Source organism: Mobula birostris, chromosome 31 (genome assembly GCF_030028105.1).
Source record: "Mobula birostris isolate sMobBir1 chromosome 31, sMobBir1.hap1, whole genome shotgun sequence".
Lineage (NCBI taxonomy): Eukaryota > Metazoa > Chordata > Chondrichthyes > Myliobatiformes > Myliobatidae > Mobula > Mobula birostris.
Genome location: NC_092400.1, coordinates 33,368,740 through 33,388,027, shown reverse-complemented (window position 1 = coordinate 33,388,027; position 19,288 = coordinate 33,368,740). Strand labels below are relative to the sequence as shown.

The window sequence follows — 19,288 nt, the reverse complement described above, 5'->3', positions numbered from 1 at the left end:
TGGCTCTACGTAAATCATAGTGGCATCTCTTGAGCTCCTGTTGGTCTCCGGAGGTCCCTTGCACTGAGAGCAACATCCACTGAACTGACTGTTTACCCAAGGCTTCCATTTTGGGTAGACCCGGACTGATTTTTGGGGAACAGTGTCTTCAATGCACTTCCGTATGAAGCTTGCGACCACCTCCACATCATATTTAAAGGGAGGTGTACTGTTTGGTTTTATTACAGATTTTATATGGTATGTTCCTTCTCCACAGGATTATTATTTGCATCTGTGGTAACCAGATAAAAATGTGTTTTCCATAAAGGTCAATCACACGAAATGATCAGCCTCCCCGTGATCTGTACTTTTTTTTTCGTTTTACTTTGTCTAGGATGGAAAATATGATGTTGGTGGAGGAGAAAAGTTTGATTCCCTGACAGACCTGGTGGAACACTACAAAAAGAATCCAATGGTAGAGACCCTGGGCACTGTCTTGCAGCTCAAACAGGTGAGAAACAAAAAAAAATTGCTACCGTACATGAGAAGGAAGCATTGTTATAATAACTATTGCATTTAGGAGAGATTAAACTGGACTTAGATGGTGTCTTTCAGCTGAAGCTTTGACTCTGTTTCTCTTCCCACAGACGTAGAGTAAATGCTGAGTATTTCCAGAATTTAGATTTGCAGCATCTGCAGTTTGTTTTCTGATTTGTCATTCATCCTAGTCATTGAAAACTCTGCTCAATAACAGTGTTGAAACTCTACCACCAGAGGGAACCAAGAGTCAATATTTAAGATCTTGGTCCAATAATAAAGGTGCATTGGCTATAGAAAATGGTGCAAGATGTGGGATGTAAGGCTGCAATTCCAGAGCAATATTTAAATTCTTTATCAATAAACCCTCCTTAGAGATGTACACCTATTATTAGCATTTCTTAAAATCTCAGGATGTCCTGCAGCACTTTAAAGAGAATGAGGTATTTGAAGTGTAAACACTAGGAAATCTGCAGATGCCGGAATTTCAAGCAACACACATAAAAGTTGCTGGCGAACGCAGCAGGCCAGGCAGCATCTCTAGGAAGAGGTACAGTCGACGTTTCAGGCCGAGACCCTTCGTCCCACTTTCAAATCTCTTACTAGCTGTTCTTTGAGTTCGTCCTGACGAAGGGTCTGGGCCCGAAACGTCGACTGTACCTCTTCCTACAGATGCTGCCCGGCCTGCTGCGTTCACCAGCAACTTTGATGTGTATTTTGAAGTGTAATTGGCCTAGAACGTGGTAAATACAGCAGCACCTCTACCATACTCATTATGCTACTGGCTAGGAACTCCGCTTTAGTGATATTGATTACGTGAGATGTATTAGCCAAGATATAGAAACTCTTCTTTACAAAACAATGTCATGAGATTATTTTTTTATCAACACAATTCTGGAGGATAACAGCAAGTCAGGCAGCATCTGTGGAGAGGTATGACATTTTGTGTGTGTGTACACACTTGCTGAGTTCCTCCTGCATTTTGTATGTATAAGGCTTGATGAACAATCTTGCCCCAAAACATCGATGGTTTATTCCCCTCCATGGATGCTGCCTGACTTGCTCAGTTCCTCCAGCAATTATGTGTGTGGCTCAAGATTTCCAGCATCTGCAGAATCGACGGTATTTGTGGATTTTTTTAATATGCACTTGAGAGAGCAGATGGAGCCTCGAATTAATGTCTCATCCAAAGGACAGTGAAGTCTTTATCTTTTTGCTCTCAGTGGAACATGGGGGTTAAAGTCAGAATAGTAGATGCAGCTGGCACACTTGCATGTTAATGAATGTCAGTGGCAGTGTTTTGAGAGCAAGTTGCTGCATTTTCTGGAAGAATGGCTTGTGACAGCAGAGTGGGGAAAGGTGGACAGGGTGCTGTGACAACTAAGCTCCCAGATGCTGTTAATTGTATTAGCAGAGCCAAGGCACGTACTGCCCATCAGAAAATAATGAGCCCTTTGTTAGGATTTTCTTCTCACTTTGTTTAGCATCCAAATGTGAATAGATGTGTTGGAAGCACCAATGATTCCCAATTAAAGCTTGGATTTAATATAATGAAGGCACTGCTTCAGGAACTTTACACAGGCTGATTCCTAATAAGATGTTCTGTGTCCTGTTGTGATTTGAATTATACTCTGCTTGCAGGGCCAGTGCAGTGCTTGTTGGTGTCACATTGCTTAAAACATGAGATTACTGCTGCCCTCTCCCCGAAGGCTTGCTCCCGCACAGGCTTCTGCAGTGTATTACATTGTTATTACCTTTTTAAGCTGAAACATGCAATCAGCTCTGAATGGAGTTGTGATTAATTTTCTACAGGGAGGAGTTTACAGTGTAATTAGATTGTGTTCTGAATCTCCATAGAGATATGAGCATGTCCTCAGTAAGCTTACGAAGATTGGAAAGAAGTGCGTTTCTTCTCCACAGGGTATTTGGCTACAAAGTAAATAACCTATCTGTGCAACATTGAAATGTCCCTGTGTTGGAGAGTCAAAGAAAATGGGAGGAGGGGCATGCGATTCCAGGTGTCTGGGAAGACAGGAACAGCTTTTATAATTTGCTTTTCCCCATCTCCACAGCCACTCAATACGACTCGAATTAATGCAGCTGAGATTGAAAGTCGAGTGAGGGAACTGAGCAAGCCAGCTGAAATGATGGACAAGTTAAAGCAGGGATTCTGGGAAGAATTTGAGGTATGTTTTTTTTTTGACTATGCCACTCAGAGAGAAAACAGCTTGCACTGGGGAATGAGTGACGCGTTCATTGAATCCATGGACTCTCCGTTCATTTCTGAGAACACGGTTTGGTATAATGGTAACCTCAAAGGTTTCAGAGAATTAAAATCCAGACCTGCCCATTCACATAAAAATACTGGCAAACATCATGATTCCTTTTAGAAATGTGTAAAATAAGTCATTTTGATTATTTGTTTTGTCTTCATGTTTAAGTGCTTAAATGCTGATAGGCCTCAAGATGGAGGACTTCATCAGAGGTGTTGATAAGAAGGTCACTGAATTCATCAGAGCGGGGAAATGAATTGCTCGTTAAAATTGCCTGCTGGATTGAAACTGAGTTTTTTTTTGTCATTATGGTGTCAATTCAGCACCCTTGATCTATAGGGGTCAGTAGGTCCTTCAATTCTTTTGCAATATAACACGAGAAAAATAAATCAGAACTGATGGAAAGGAGATTTGTAAAGTATTCATTTTGTTCTGTCTTTAACAACAAGCATTTCAGGTAAAGGAAGCAACCCCTTTACTTCGGCTCTAATAATTATTTTTTATTTATTGAAGAGCACACAACATATTCTTCCAGCCCTTTGAGCCACGCTACCCAGCAAACCCTGATTTAACCCTAGCCTAATTGCGGGACAATTTACAATGACCAATTAACCCACCAACTGGTACATCTTTGAGCCACGCTGCCCAACAAACCCTGATTTAACCCTAGCCTAATTGCGGGACAATTTACAATGACCAATTAACCCACCAATCGATACATCTTTAAGCCATGCTGCCCAACAAACCCTGATCGAACCCTCGCCTAATCACAGGACAATTTACAATGACCAATTAACCAACCAACCGGTACATCGTTGAACTGTGGGAGGAAACCGGAGCACCCGGAGGAAACCCACATGGTCATGGGAAGGAGGTACAGACTGCTTACAGACAGTGGCGGGAATTGAACCCGGATCGCTGGTACTGTAGAACATTGTGCCGACCACTACACTAGTGTGTCATGTAGATAATATCAATTTACTACCAAAACACATCATGAAACAATAAAGTGCCTGAAACATAAAATATCAATATCACAGTCCTTTCTGATGTAGGTATTAGTATTGTAGATATTGTTATTTCTCTCCACACCTTGTGGTGCATTGGGCAACAACATTGCCATTTCTTTAGCATTTTGTCTATTTTTTTAATGATTTGCTAGCTTGACGCTCAACCCAGCACGGATTGGAAAGTGTGCAAGGAGTCAGCCAGATTCAAGCCCGGGTCCACTTGCCTCGAAGTCTGGTGCTGATACCACTGGCCAGCACTGTATATATTAGAGATCTTCATTTTAAGAAGGTTGTAAGTCCTTGAGCTCCCCACTCAGAATTATCACAAGTATGCCTTTGTCTGTCACACTACTTCAGTTTAAGAAATTATTCACTTCAGGCCAGTTAGGGATGAGCAGTAAATGCTGCCTTTGCCAGAAGTGCCCAAATTCTGTGTATAATTTTAAAAATATGTGGAAATAACTAGCAAAAAATTTGGTTACAGGAGATCTTAAATATAGAAGTTTCTGGAACTGCCCAGCCGATTTGCCAAAAAAAAACGAGTGGTTAGCATTTGGGTGTAAAATGCTTCTCGGTTCCAAGGATAACTTAGGTTGTTTTCGAACAGCAGTTTGCCATTTAGTGTATATTTTGGTTGACATTACAGAAAGCGCAGATGTTTTCTGACTAAGATCATAATGTTCTGTGGATTCTGTCAATGTTCATAAATCCCTGGAGGGATATGAAAATGACAGCCAGCTGTGTCCTTAGTCAAACTATTTGCATTCCTGCCACTACATTTCACTGTGTCTAAATCCTCTGGTTCCTATCCAACTGATAGACTACTGTCAGACACTGCCATTATTAATAATATTGCTGAAAGTCTTCATCTCTTAAGCCTCAAAGCCCGACTGATTTTACAGCGTGTTTTTTTTCCCTCAGTCCATTTCTCAGTATGGTCCTATTAATGGCAGTCATTGTGTAGCTCTTAACCAAGGAGACTTATTTTGTGTAATCTTCATCCACCCACTAACCCCTCACCTGTTTTTACCTATCAACTGCCAGCTTATACTCCTTCCCCTCCCCCCACCTATTCTGACTGCTGTCCACTTCCTACAAGGTCCTGATCAAGGGCCCCACACTAAGACGTCAACTATCAATGCTGCCTGACTTGCTGAGTTCCTCCAGCATTTTCGTCTCTGTTGCTCAAGATTTCCATCATCTGCAGAATCTCTGGTCATTGTATAATCTGACTTTGCGGAAAATCACAGCCACATCTCAATTTACCCTCGGCTGGATATTACAAAATAAGTTTTATGGCAGGACCAAGTGAAAGAACAGTTGCACCACTTAAAGTTTGACTATTTACCTGACCTGGTGTTCTGTTGTAGACACTACAGCAGCAGGAGTGCAAGCTTCTTTACAGTCGAAAGGATGGGCAACGGCAAGAAAATAAATATAAGAACCGGTACAAGAACATCCTGCCTTGTAAGTATGGAGTCACCCAAACCCGTTATAGCTAGTTTCATATGTTCTCTCTAACCCCCAGCCCCTCTGTTCTCCTATGTGCAAGTTTCATTGTAACTACTTAACCTTCAACAGTGACTGGTTACCTTTAAACTGTAAATTCTGGCTGGATAGCTTCACAGCTGACTTGATCCATTTTGGGACACAGCAAATAAGTGGTGGGGGGGTGGCAGACAGCATTTGGATTCATAGAATATAGTTCTAGGAGAATGAAGATGTTGTTCTCCTAAAGATTTTGTCATTAGGAGAATGGACAAAGAAGTCTTAAAGGGAATGCTGCTGGGAATTGTATGGTCGTGCACTTTGGTTGAAGGAATAAAAGCATAGACCATTTTCTAAATGAAGAAAATTCAAAAATCCTTGGTGCAAAGGGACTTGGGAATTCTCGTGCAGAATGCCCTAAAGGTTAACTTGCAGGTTGAGTGGGTGGTAAGGAAAGCAAATGCAATGTTCGCATTCATTTTGAGAGGACTAGAATATTTAAGTGAGCATGTAATGCTGAGGCTTTATAAGGCACTGGTGAGGTCTCCCTTGGAGCATTGTGAGCAGTTTTGGGCACCTTATCTAAGAAAGGATTTGCTGACATTGGGGAGGGTTCAAAGGAATTTCATGAGAATGATTCCGGGATTGAAAAGCTTACCATATGAGGAGTGTTTGATGGCTCTGGCCCTTTTTTTGCTGGAATTTAGAAGAGTGAAGGGGGATCTCATTGAAACCGATTGAATATTGAAAGGCCTAGATTGGATGTGGAGAGGATGTTTCCTGTGGTGGGGCATCTAGGACCAGAGTGCACAGCCTCAGTAGAGGGTTAACCATTTAAAACAGAGATGAGGAGGAATTTCTTTAGCAAGAGGGTGGTGAATCATTTGCACAAGCAGCTGTGGAGTCCAAGTCATTGTGTATATTTAAGGTGGGGGTTGATAGGTTCTTGAGTAGTCAGGGTGTGAAAGGCTAAGTGTTGGCGCCTGGCCAAGTGGTTAGGGTGTTCGTCTAGTGATCTGAAGGTCACTAGTTCGAGCCTTGGCTGAGGCAGTCAGCGTGTTGTGTCCTTGAGCAAGGCACTTAACCACACATTGCTCTGCGATGACACCGGTGCCAAGTTGTATGGGTCCTAATGCCTTTCCCTTGGACAACATCGGTGGCATGGAGAGGGAAGACTTGCAGCATGGGCAACTGCTGGTCTTCCATACAACCTTGCCCAGGCCTGTGCCCTGGAAACCTTCCAAGGTGCAAATCCATGGTCTCATGAGACTAACGGATGCCTATTATTATTGAAAGGCTAAGGAGAGAAAGCAAAAGAATAGGATTGAGAAGGGAAATAGATCAGCCATGATGAAATAATGAAGCAGACTCGATGAGCTGAATGACCTAATTCTGCTCCCATATCTTGTGATCTAATTGTCCTTTGAGGATAGGTTTGGTGAGCTAGAGAGTGACTTGATAGAGGTATATAAGATTGATAAAGAGGCAGAGAGTGGACAGCTAGCAAGTTTTTCCTCACGGCAGAAATGGCTAATACAAGAGGCCATAATTTTAAGGTCATCAGAGGAAATTACAGGAAGGATATCAAACGTAATTTTTTTTTAACATGGGTGTGTGTAATGCATTGCTGAGGTGGTGGGAGAGGCAGATAGATTAGGGACACTTAATAGACTCACATAAGCATGTGAAAGGAAGAAAAGTGGAGGGCTATGTGGGAGGGAAGGGTTGAATTGATCTGGGAGTAGTTTAAAAGGTCAGCACATTGTGGCCAAAGGGCTTGTACTGTGCTGTGTTGTTCTATGGTTTAATTCTTCCAGTGGGAGTTTTAAACAGCATTTTCAATGTCTCTGTGTTAAGTTGTTTGGCACACAATACCAATAATTTTTTCCTTATAGTTGACCATACTCGAGTAGTCCTACATGATGGAGATGTGACTGAACCTGGTTCTGATTACATCAATGCTAATTTCATTACGGTGAGTATTTTGTGCTTTCTGTTTTCACATGGGATTTATATTGACTGATTTGAAGGAGATATGACAAATTTGTGTGTGTTTATAATTGGTGGTAGTGAGAATGTCAAAGTTCAGAAAAGCAGTAATCTTAAGATAAATCACTGTGGAAAGCATTTGGTCTTATGGAAGTATAACTGTAGATAAATAACTGGGTCCTGATCTTGTTGCTGAACAAAGAGAAAATGAAAGGCTCTACCAGTATCTCAGTTCTCAAAATGCAAATTATTCAGTCACTATGACACCTCTGGGGTTAAATTAGTTTTGTTAATCTACCATGAGCTGTCTAAATCACATCCTAAAATTTATAACTTGATATTGAATTTGAATTTTAGAAATGCATGGAATAATTTAACAGCTGGCAAAATCTGTTTCTAGCGAACTACACTGCCTGATTTTTGATAGCTAAAGGGAAAGCAGTAAATGTAACTTTATTTCTTTCTCTTTAATTTAACAGTTATTAGTCAGGTCTGACTTGTTAATATGCTGTATTCATTTGTCTAACGCAGCATGACATTGAGAGCAATCGAACCACAACCAAGCCAAAAAAGACTTACATTGCCACGCAGGGATGTTTGCATGATACACTGAATGATTTCTGGAGGATGGTTTTTCAAGAAAACTCGCGAGTAATTGTCATGACAACGAAAGAAGTGGAAAGAGGAAAGGTAAGCCTCATTGAACGTGACGATCTTTAAATCATGTTTGGCTAATCTAGGGATCCTGTATTTGAATGTAATAAGTTGGGCGGAGAGATGGTGGTAATCAGCATCTGGTATGTGCTCGGTCCTGGTTCAACAGCAGTTTGCGTCAAGCGCTACACACCTATTACAGTACTAATAACATTATCTTTCTGCATCTACTTAAACTATTTCCCTACTGAAGGCATTGATTCAGCGAACTAGAGTAATCATCCAATCACTGGTGAATGTTGCCAACTCAGACAGTGTTCGGAGGTGGGGGTGAGAATAGAATTTTTCTATCTTCTCTCTACAATTTCCTGTTCCTGTTTTTGCTGGCTGCTCTGAGTTTATACCACAAAATACTGTGGTAATTACATGCCCTTGCATGTTCCCATCTCAAAATCCCATTATTTTCCTCAGTTAAGGATAATTGATACCCTAGTAATTATTATGGGTGGTAGGGTGAATTTATGTCCCTACCAAAGGAGGTGTTAAGGCTCTCCTTCCCTCCGTTAGCCTGCAGGTCACCCTTGGTCAAGGTGCTTAACCCTCCGATCAGGGTCACATGAAGCCATGGGAGCAGGTTGTGGATGGTTGTATGGGCAGCTGGTGCATATCACAAGTCCTGGTTATGCGACCACTGACACCGGGCAGACAATCTCTGAAGACAATTGATAATGATTGTCTTCACCCGTCTTGTAAGGACACTGCCCAGAAGGCAGCGGCAAACCACTTCTGTGGGAAAATTTTGCCAAAGGACAATCATGGTCGCCATAATCACCTACGTCATACAACACAGCACTTATTGTTTACTTATAGTAACATAGTTATTCTTGTAGCCCTTGGTTGCATCTTTTCTGAATTTAATCCTTATCTACCTAAATTTTTGAAATCTATTGATCAACTTATTTTCCTCTGTAAGGTAAACGTCAAAATGTTCTTCCTTTTTCTGGATTTAGTAACTTTATTTAGTAACTTGCTTTATTCTTAGCTGGATACATGCAGGGGTTGTGTGGAATGAGAATTGTGTAGAGTTTCCGTAAGTAGTTGGGGACAGAGCCTGTTGGTTTTGAGGTAGAATGGTTGCAAGGCTGTGGGAAGATAGCTTCATGGTCAGGGTACAAACATGGCCCTAAACATGAACCTTGGGAATAAACCTGCTTGATTTATTTACCTCACAGCTCAGTCCTTCCTAGCACATTCTTCCCCATAACAGCCTGGTGTACTTTTATATTTTGATTTGTATATTAATTTCTTTTAATGGTTGAATGACTAATTTCAGAGCAAATGTGTGAAATACTGGCCAGATGAGACGTCCTGGAAGGAATATGGTGCTATGCGTGTCAAAAATATTCGTGAGAACCCAGCACATGACTATATTTTAAGGGAGCTCAAACTTTCTAAAGTAGGACAGGTAAGAGTGCAGTTTGAAATTGATGTTTGTTTAAGTGTTTCTTTGTACTAAATGTGTCCCCTTTTTGCTGTGGGTTGTCTGGTTTAAATATACATCTCTGCTTTTAGGGGAGCACTGAAAGGACAGTGTGGCAATATCATTTCAAAACGTGGCCAGATCACGGTGTTCCCAGTGATCCAGGTGGTGTCCTGGATTTCCTTGAAGAAGTTAATATCAAACAGGAGACTATCCCAGAAGCTGGGCCAATCGTGGTCCACTGCAGGTAAGGGAGAAGAAAGTGGCTTTGAAAGAGAGGACTTCAGCGGTCATTGAGTACAACCTATGGACTCACTTTATAAGGACTCTACAACTCATGTTCTCAGTATTATTTATTATTATTATTACTTGTTTTTTCCCAAGTTTAAAAGTTGAAATTCAAAGTACAACTAGTATCAAAGTATGTATACATTATACAATCTTGAAATTCGTCTCCTTACAGGCAGCCACAAAGCAAAGAAACCCAAAGAACCCATATTAAAATGACTGTCAAATGCCCAATGTGCAGAGAGGGGCAGGGGGAAAAACAAATCGTACAAACGATAGAAGTAAGGAAATAACGTTCAGAATGAAAGTCAGTCCATAGACATGAAGCCGGGAGCAGGCCTCGGCCTCGGGCTGAGTGAACATCACAGACTTTCTGTATTTGTCAGTTTTGTGTAGCTTTTCATTGATGCTGTTGTACTACTTTGTTCTGTGAATGCCTGCAAGAAAATAAATCTTCAGGGTATTGTTTGGTGACATACCTACTTTGATGAAAAATTTACTTTGAACTTGAACTTTGATTTAACTTTAGTAATGATGCTCAATTCTTCTTGCATAAGACATCACTGAAACATTCTCATTAAAATGATGCTGGAAACTTGGCAGTAGTTAAAAGTGAATTTGTTGTAGTGTTCATTGGTGTACCTGTCAGCCATGAGAGATGTTTCCAAGACTTTAACTATTGGCTTCCACTAAGTATGTATTGCAAGGTGTGAGGAGGTAGGTTTAAGAGGGATGTGAGGGCAAATTTGTTTTTACTCATTTGTGGATGCCTGAAATGCACTGCCTGGTTTAGAAACACAGAAAACCTACAGCATAATACAGGCCCTTTGGCCCACAATGCTGTGCCGAACATGTACGTACTTAGAAATTACCTAGGGTTACTCATACCCCTCTATTTTTCTAAGCTCCATGTACCTATTCAGGAGTCTCTTAAAAGACCCTATCGCAGCGCCACCGCCGTCGCCAGCAGCCCACTCTACGCACTCACCAATCTCTGCACTTAAAAAAAACTTGCCCCTGACATCTCCTCTGTACCTACTTCCAAGCACCTTTAAACTGTGCCCTCTCGTGTTAGCCATTTCAGCCCTAGGAAAAAACATCTGACTGCCCACATGAACAATACCTCTCATCATTTTATACATCTCTATCGGGTTACTTCTCATCCTTCGCTGCTCCAAAGAGAAAAGGCCGAGTTCACTTAACCTATTCTCATAAGGCATGCTCCCCAATCTAGGCAACATCCTTGTAAATCTCCTCTGCACCCTTTCTATACTTTCCACATCCCTCCTGTAGATAAGTGACCAGAACTGAGCACCGTACTCCAAGTGGGGCCTGACTAGGGTCCTATATAGCTGTAACATTACCTCTCTGCTCTTAAGCTCAGTCGCATGGTTGATAAAGGTCAATACACCGTATGCCTTCTTAACCAGAGTCAACCTGCGCAGCTGCTTTGAGTGTCCTGTGGACTCGGACCCCAAGATCCCTCTGATCCCCCACACTGCCAAGAGTCTTACCACTAATACTATATTCTGCCATTCTATTTGACCTACCAAAATGAACCATCTCACACCTATCTGGGTTGAACTCCATCTACCACTTCTCAGCCCAGTTTTGCATCCTATCAATGTCCTGCTGTAACCTCTGACAGCCCTCCACATTGTCCACAACACCCCCAACCTTTGTGTCATCAGCACATTTATTAACCCATCCCTCCACTTCCTCATGCAGGTCATTTATAAAAGTCATGGAGAAGGGGTCCCAGAACAGATCCCTGATGCACACCACTGGTCACCGGCCTCCATGCAGAATATGACCCGTCTACAACCACTCTTTGCCTTCTGTGGACAAGCCAATTCTGGATCCACAAAGCAAGATCCCCTTGGATCCCAAAGGGGATACGTAGGCATACATAGAAGGGTTTTAAAAGATGTTTGGATAGCCACATGGATATAAGGAAGATGGAGGGATACATGGACATGGTGTAGGCAGGTAGGATTAGTGTTTGGGTGTTTTTGATTTGCTCTTTAGCCGGGTCGGCACAACATTGTGGGCCAAATGGCTTGTTCCTGTGCTGTACTCTTCTATGTTCTAAGTAAACAAAGCTATTCTTCATTTGACTGCAAGGGCTTTCATGAAATAGGGAAAGGCAACTGAATTTACAATATCTCCTCCGTATTCCCCTTTAAACTGTAATGTTTCTGTTTATAGGTAAGATTGGAGATTGATTTGTCAAAGAAGTTGCTTTGTGAGGTTTGCACTATGAATGGTTGGAGCTGGTTGTTGTAAGACCATAGGAGAGAGTTAGACCACTTGGCCCATCGATTCTGCTCTGCCATTTCATCACAGCTAATCCAATTTTCCTCTCAGTGCCGATCTCCTGCCTTCTCCCCATATAACTTCATGCCCTGACTAATCAAGAATTTATCAACCTCTGCCTTGAATATAGATAAAGACATGGTCTTCACAGCTGCCTGTGACAAAGAGTTCCAGAGAGTCACCACACTCTGCTTAAAGAAATTCCTCCTCATCTCTGTTTTAAAAGGACACCATGAAGCTGTTGCATCTGGCCTTAGACTCTCCCACCATAGGAAATATCCTCTCCACATCCACTCTGTCAAGGCCTTTCACCACTGGATAGGTTTCAATGAGGTCACCCCTCATTTTTCTGAATTCCAGTGAATGCAGGCCCAGAATATCAGACCCTCTTCATCTGGCAAGACATTTAATCCTGGAATCATTTTCGTGAACGTCCTTTGAACCTTCTCCGGTTTCAGCACATCTTTTCTAAGATATGGTGCACAAATCTCACAATACTCCAAGTGAGGTGTCACTAGTGCTTTATAAAGTTTCAATATTACATCCCTTGTGTTTATATTCTAGTCCTCTTGAAATGAATGCTAACATTGCATTTCTCTTCCTCATCACAGACTCAACCTGCAAATTAACCTTTCGGGAATTCTGCACAAGGACTCCCAAGTCCCCTTGCACCTCAGTTTTTTGTATTTTCTCTCCATTTAGAAAATAGTCAACGCTTTCATTTCTTCTACCAAATTGAATGACCATACACTTTCCAACACTGTATTCCATCTTCTATTTCTTTGCCCATTCTCCGAACCTGTCTGTCCTTCTGTAGCCTCTCTACTTCCTCAAAACTACCTGTCCCGCCACCTATCTTCATATTGTCTGCAAACTTTGCACAAAAGCTATCAATTCCACCGTCCAAATCATTGATATGTAGCATGAATAGAATCAGTCCCAAACAGAACTCTGTGGAACACCTCTAGTAACCTATAGCCAGCCAGGAAAAGGCCCTCTTTATTCCCACTCTTTGCTTTATCCATGTTACAATCTTTCCTGTAATACCACAGGCTTGTAGCTTGCTAAGCAGCCTCGTGTGTGGCACCTTGTCAAAGTCCTTCTGAAAATCCAAGAACTCAACATCAACTGATCCCCCTTTGTCTATCCTGCTTGTTATTTCTTCAAAGAAGTCTAACAGATTTGTCAGGCAAGATTTTACCTTGAGGAAACCATGCTGACTGTGGACTATTTTATCAAGTACCCTGAGACCTCATCCTTAATAATTGACACCAACATCATCCCAACCCCTGAGGTCTGACTAACTTGCTGATAGCTTCCTTTCTCCTGCCTCTCTCTCTTCTTGAAGAGTGGAATGACACTTGCAATTTTCCAGTCTTCTGGTACCATTCCAGAATCTAGTGACTCTTGAAAGATCATTACTAATACCTCCAGGATCTCTTCAGCCACTTCATTCAGAACGCTGCGTAATCTGGTCCAGGTGACTATTTAGCTTCAGACTTTTCAGTTCCCCAAGAACATCCTCTCTAGTTATGGTAACTTCACACACCTAATGCCCTCTGACTCCTGGAACTTCTACCATATTGCTAGTGTGAAGACTGATGCAAAATACTTACTCGGTTCATCTGCTATTTCACTGTCCCCCATTACTACCTCTCTAGCATCATTTTCCAGCAGTCAGATATCCACCTTTGCCTCCATCTTACACTTCATGTATCTGAAGAAAATTGTGGTATCCTCTTTAATATTATTAGCTAGCTTACTTTCGTATTCCATCTTTACCTCTTAATGACTTTTTAGTTGCCTTCTGTTGGTTTTTAAAGTTTTCCAATCCTCTAACTTCCCACTAATCTTGCCTCTATTATATGCCCTCTCTTTGGCTTTTATGTTGGTTTGACTTCTCTTGTTTGTGTCATCTTTCCTTTGGAATACTTCTTCCTCTTTGGGATATATATATCATGTGCCTTCCGAATAGCTTCCAGGAATTCCAGCCATCCCTGCCAGTGTTCTTTTCTTATCAATTCTGGCCAACTCTTCTCTCAAGCTTCTGTAATTCCCTTTACTCCACTGTAATACTGATACACCTGACCTACTTTCTCCTCAAATTTTGTGTGAATTTGATCATGTTATGATCAAGTGCCCCTTAAAGTTCTTTTAAGTGCCATCTCGTAGGCACTCTAGAAATTCCCCCTCCTGGAATCCAGCACCAACCTGATTTTCCCAATCTACCTGTGTATTGAAGTCCCTAATGACTATTGTAACATTACTCTTGTGGCATGCATTTTCCTACCTCCTGTTGTAATTTGTAGACCACATCCTTACTACTGTTTGGGGTCTGTATACAACTCCCATGAGGATCTTTTTACTCTTGCAGTTCCTTAGCTCATTCCACAATGATTTAACACCTTCCAACCTTATGTCACCTCTTTCTAATGATTTCACTTCATTTTTTACCAACAGAATAATGCTGTCCCCTCTGCCTTCCTGGCTATCCTTTGATACAATGTGTATCCTTAGACATTAAGCTACCAGCTATAATCTTTCAGCCATGATTCCGTGATGCCTACATCATCATACCTACCAATCTGCAAGTTCATCTGCTTTATGCTGTATACTGCGCTCATTCAGATATAACACCTACAGTCTTGTATTCACCCGTTTCGATTTTGTTGCACCATGCTCAACCTTTTGATCTCTAACTTTGTCTGAGGTCTTACCAACATCTGCCGCTATGCCCTGTCCATTAACTGTTCTGGCACTCTGGTTCCCATCCCCCTGCAACTCCAGTTTAAACCCCACTGTGCAGCATTAATAAGTCTTCCCACTAGGATATTAGTCCCCATCCAGTTCAGGTGCAAACCGTCCTTTTTGTCCAGGACCCACTTTCCCTGGAAGAGGGCCCAATGATCCAAAAATCTTATGCTCTCACTCCTAAACCAACTTCTTAGCTGCGTATTAAACTGTATAATCTTCCTAGTTCTGGCCTCATTAGCACGTGGCACGGGTAGCAATCCTGAGGTCACAACCCTGGAGGTTCTGCACTTTAACTTACTGACTGTGACTAGGTTCTGCACTAACTCCCTGAACTCACTATGCAGAACCTAGTCACTAGTCCTACCCATGTCATTGGTACCTACATGGACCACGACTTCTGGCTGTTCATCCTCCCACATAAGAATGTTGAGGACTTGATCCGAGATATCTTGGACCCTGGTACCCAGGAGGCAACATACCAACCGGGAATCTCGTCCTGGCCCACAGAACCCCCGGCTGTTCCCCTAACTAACAAATACTCTATCACCACAGCGTGCCTTTTCTTCCCCCTTTCCATCTGACAGAGGCAGGCTCAGTGCTAGGGACCTGACCTCTGTTAGGTCATCCCACCTGACAGTATACAAAGTGATATACCTGTTGCTGAGGGGCATGACCACCGGGGAGCTCTGCATTGGCTCCTTAACCCTTTCCCCTTCCTGACTGTCACCCTGTCTCCTGTGCCCTGCACTACCCCTCTATATCTCCTGTCCATCACCCCTTCAGCCTCCCAAATGATCCGAAGTTTGTCCAGTCCCAGCTCCAACTCCTTAATGTGGTTTGTTAGTTGCTGCAGCTGGATGCACTTCTCGCAGTTGTAGTGGTCAGGGATACTGGGGGTGTCCCTGCCTCCCCACATCCCACAAGAGGTGCTTTGCAGTATCCCGTCTGACATTTATACCTAGCTGAGGAGATAAAAAGAGAAGGGAAAAACATGAGCTTCTCTTTCCCTTTCTTTCTGAGTGAAACCTCAATGAGCTAAAGCCTTAAGATCACCACTCTGACTATATCCACTCAGACGACAGCCGCTGCGCTTACCGCTGCCTTCCCTTAATTTGCTCTAACGAATTAATCCCGAATACCAATTGGCCGCTGGTCAAAGCTCTATTATACTGCCGCGAACCACTCCTGCCTTTTATCATCAGGCGGTGGACCTGATTGAAGTCCCCTCCTCTCCCGATTTCCGATATCTGGATTGGCTGCTGGTCAAAGCTCTGTTACAAGCTATACGTCAAGAGGACGAGAATATAAAAGCAAGGATGTGATGCTGAGGCTTTATAAGGAATTGGTCAGACTGCACTTGGAATATGGTGGGTAGTTTTAGGCCACTTATCTAAGAAAGGATGTGCTAGCATTGGAGACTGTTCAGAGGATGGTCATAGCAATGAAAGGTTCAACTTTTGAGGAGCATTTGATGGCTCCAGGCCTGTAAGCACTGGAGCTTAGAAGAATGTGGGGTGATCTCATTGAAACCTATTGAAAATTGAAAGGTTTAGATAGAGTGGACATGGAGAGGATGTTCACAATAGTGCAGGATTCTAGCATCAGAGGGCACAGCCTCCAAGTACTAGGACATCCCTTAAGAAAGGAGATGATGAGTAATTTCTTTATTCAGATGGAATTCATTATCATAGATGGCTGTGGAGGCCAAAGTCATTGGATATATTTAAAGCAGAGATTGATAGATTGTTGATTAATAAGGTTATGGGGAGATGGCAGAGTGGAGTTGAGGGGGACAATAAATCAGCCATGATTGAATGGCGGAGCAGAAGCGATGAGCAGAATGGCCTAATTCTGTTCCTTTGTCTAATGGTCTTTAGGATGACATCCTTACACCCTAGATCTGTGTTTTGAGATGGCTGATAAAAGTCTGTGGGGAGTCTACTGACAGCAAATTAATCACTTTGGCCTCAGTCTGCTCTAGCTAAAAGAGATTTCAGGTGTTCAGTGTCTCTCCAGATGCTGCTGCTCCATTTTAAGCAGTGACAAGTCAGGGATTCCCAGGGGCTGATGAGAAGGATATGATCTTTATAATGAACATGAAACATTTTCTCTATTCACCTGGAGATCTCTTGCAATGGTGGAGTTTGACATGAAGTGCCTGCTTTAGAAGCCTGCTATTCGGTCTGTGGATAATGTGATCTGCCCATTGGAGCTGGCTGAGCACAATTGGAGCCTGTGCTGGGGATATTAGCATGGGAGAAAGTGTTAACATTGCTTATCTTGTCAATGGATTTGAAGGAGTTCTTGAAAGATTGCTTTGAAGTGCTTGCTATAGTTAGTTCCTGTCTCTAGTATCCAGGGGGCCAAGGATCACTTGAACATGATAAAAATTGAGCTTGTTATTGAATTTGAGATTCTGATTTGAAATGTTCTTTTCCCTGTAGTCTCTTTGCCTTTAAGAAGTTAACTAGCATGGGTTGTGGAAAAAAATCGTTCCACAGTATCTGTGGATTTTTATCTGCATGTGTTTTTTTTTATAACTGTCTTCTCAATGAGGCTATGGATTTTAGAGTTCTTTTCTGCAACCTCTCAATATTTAATGTATTTGTGTGTTGGACTTGCCTGTCTCCCTTCATCAAGCTATCCATTTGTAACATCTCCATTGCCTCTCATCTAATGCACAGAAATCCAGAATCAAATGTGTGACCTTCCTGGCTCTGTTTTTCAATCTGCGAGATTGCGGCTTATTTCTCACTATTAAGTTTACATCTCAAAGTTACCTTTATTCATATTTTTTGGAGCATAGAAATAGGAGTCAAATAAGCCCATTCGATTATGGCTGATTTATTTTTCTTCTCAATCTCATTCTTCTGCTTCTCCCCATAATCTTTGATACCTTTACCAATCAATTTTCTGTCAACCTGTTTTAAATATACTCAATAACTTGGCCTTCACAGCCATCTGTGGCAATGAATTCCACTAGTTCACCACCCTTTGGCTAAAGAAGTTCCTCCTCATCTCTGTTCTAAAGGCCCACCCTTGTATTTTCAGGCTGTGCCCTTTGGCCCTAGATTCCCCCACTATTGGCAACGTTCTCTCCACATCCACTCTATTTAGGCATTTCAATATTGAATAGATTTCAAAGAGTTCCCCCCCCCCACCCATTCTTCTAAACTCCTGCAAGAACAGGCACAGAGATATCAAATGCACTTCATACCCTAACCCTTTCATTCTCGGGATCATTCTCATCAGCTGCTCTGGACCCTCTCCAATGCCAGTACATCCTTTCTTAGATGAGGGATCCAAAACCACTCAGTACTCCAAATACAGTCTGACCAATGCCTTAAGGTGCAGTTCCTGTCTTGTGATCCAATTACACGCTCGTCCCTCCATCTCTGTAACAATCCTTTACAACTTTTTACATCAGTTGCAAAATCCTGCATCTCAAATGAAGAGTCACAGCAGTAAAAATACCTCTACACAAGTATTCAGTGGATAATAATTTACAATTAACTCTGTTTCAAACATTCAATTAGACCCAAACTGTGGATTCTGCTGCCAAGAACCAATTATTTAATCTTAATAGTGTTGGAAAAAGAGACTGAAGGAGTGATGGTATACTTGCCAACTCCAATTATTGCAAACCACCATCAAAGAAAACAAACCAAACTGAGCTGCGTTGTCGGAGCAGTCAATAAACCTGTCAGCGTGAAGCTGTTACTGTGTAATATTGATATTTTATGAAACAATAATAAAATATCCAGGATGTTGTACAAGTAGGTGCCACAATAAGGATCCTTGCTGGAAATAATTTGGAAAATGTGGTTGATAGTTGAGCTGAGTTGATCTCCGATCTTGGCAATTTACTTGCAGACGTTTCATCACCATGCGAAGGGACTTTCAGTGCACTGTCACTCCACAGTCAACAGCACACTGACAATGTCTCTTCGCATGGTGACAAGACGTTTGCAAGTAAATTGCCGAGATCCGAGAACTACTTAATTCAACCAAGGATCCTTGTGGTTAAAGCCAGATTTTATTGGGAAAACTTAGAAGAATTTGCACTCTTAAGTCCTGAAAGATAGTTAACACACGTCTTCTTGTATAAGACAAATCGGATAGAACAGTTTATATTGGAACTGTGGTTGAAACTGATCTTCAGCTGTATAACAAGCAGGTAACTGTGAACTTTGTGAAAGGAAAGAACATCAGTCTTGTCTGCTGGAGAGTAGAAAGATCAGAGTTATTGTACTTTGAGGGAAATTGTTCAGTTGAAGGCTGTATCCCTTAACCTCCCTGTTTTCCGCTTAAATTGGAAGTAATCACAGATGTACTACTACACCTTGAAGAGATTACTTGGTAATATTACAAGCAGGTGCTTTTTTAAATTCATCTGTCATTAGAGTGAAGAAATGTCTGCTTTGCTTGCTGTTTTCTGAATTGATTGAAATAAAGCATTGCTTATGATCTTAGTATGCATTTTTTAAAAATTGGACCTTCAGAGCCCTTCTGCTATTTCT

The 19,288-nt window shown here is 41.9% G+C and overlaps 1 protein-coding gene across 2 annotated transcripts in view; it reads left to right on the top strand.

The window, feature by feature from the left end:
* ptpn11a (protein tyrosine phosphatase non-receptor type 11a) overlaps nt 1-19,288 on the top strand; it is a 63,307-nt gene that overhangs the window by 22,983 nt on the left and 21,036 nt on the right. For both annotated transcript variants that reach the window (XM_072247489.1, XM_072247490.1), the window contains exons 5-11: nt 374-490; nt 2,589-2,702; nt 5,170-5,266; nt 7,183-7,262; nt 7,808-7,966; nt 9,264-9,395; nt 9,503-9,657. In XM_072247489.1, the coding sequence (XP_072103590.1) occupies nt 374-490; nt 2,589-2,702; nt 5,170-5,266; nt 7,183-7,262; nt 7,808-7,966; nt 9,264-9,395; nt 9,503-9,657 (854 nt within the window). The remainder of the gene's footprint in view (nt 1-373; nt 491-2,588; nt 2,703-5,169; nt 5,267-7,182; nt 7,263-7,807; nt 7,967-9,263; nt 9,396-9,502; nt 9,658-19,288) is intronic.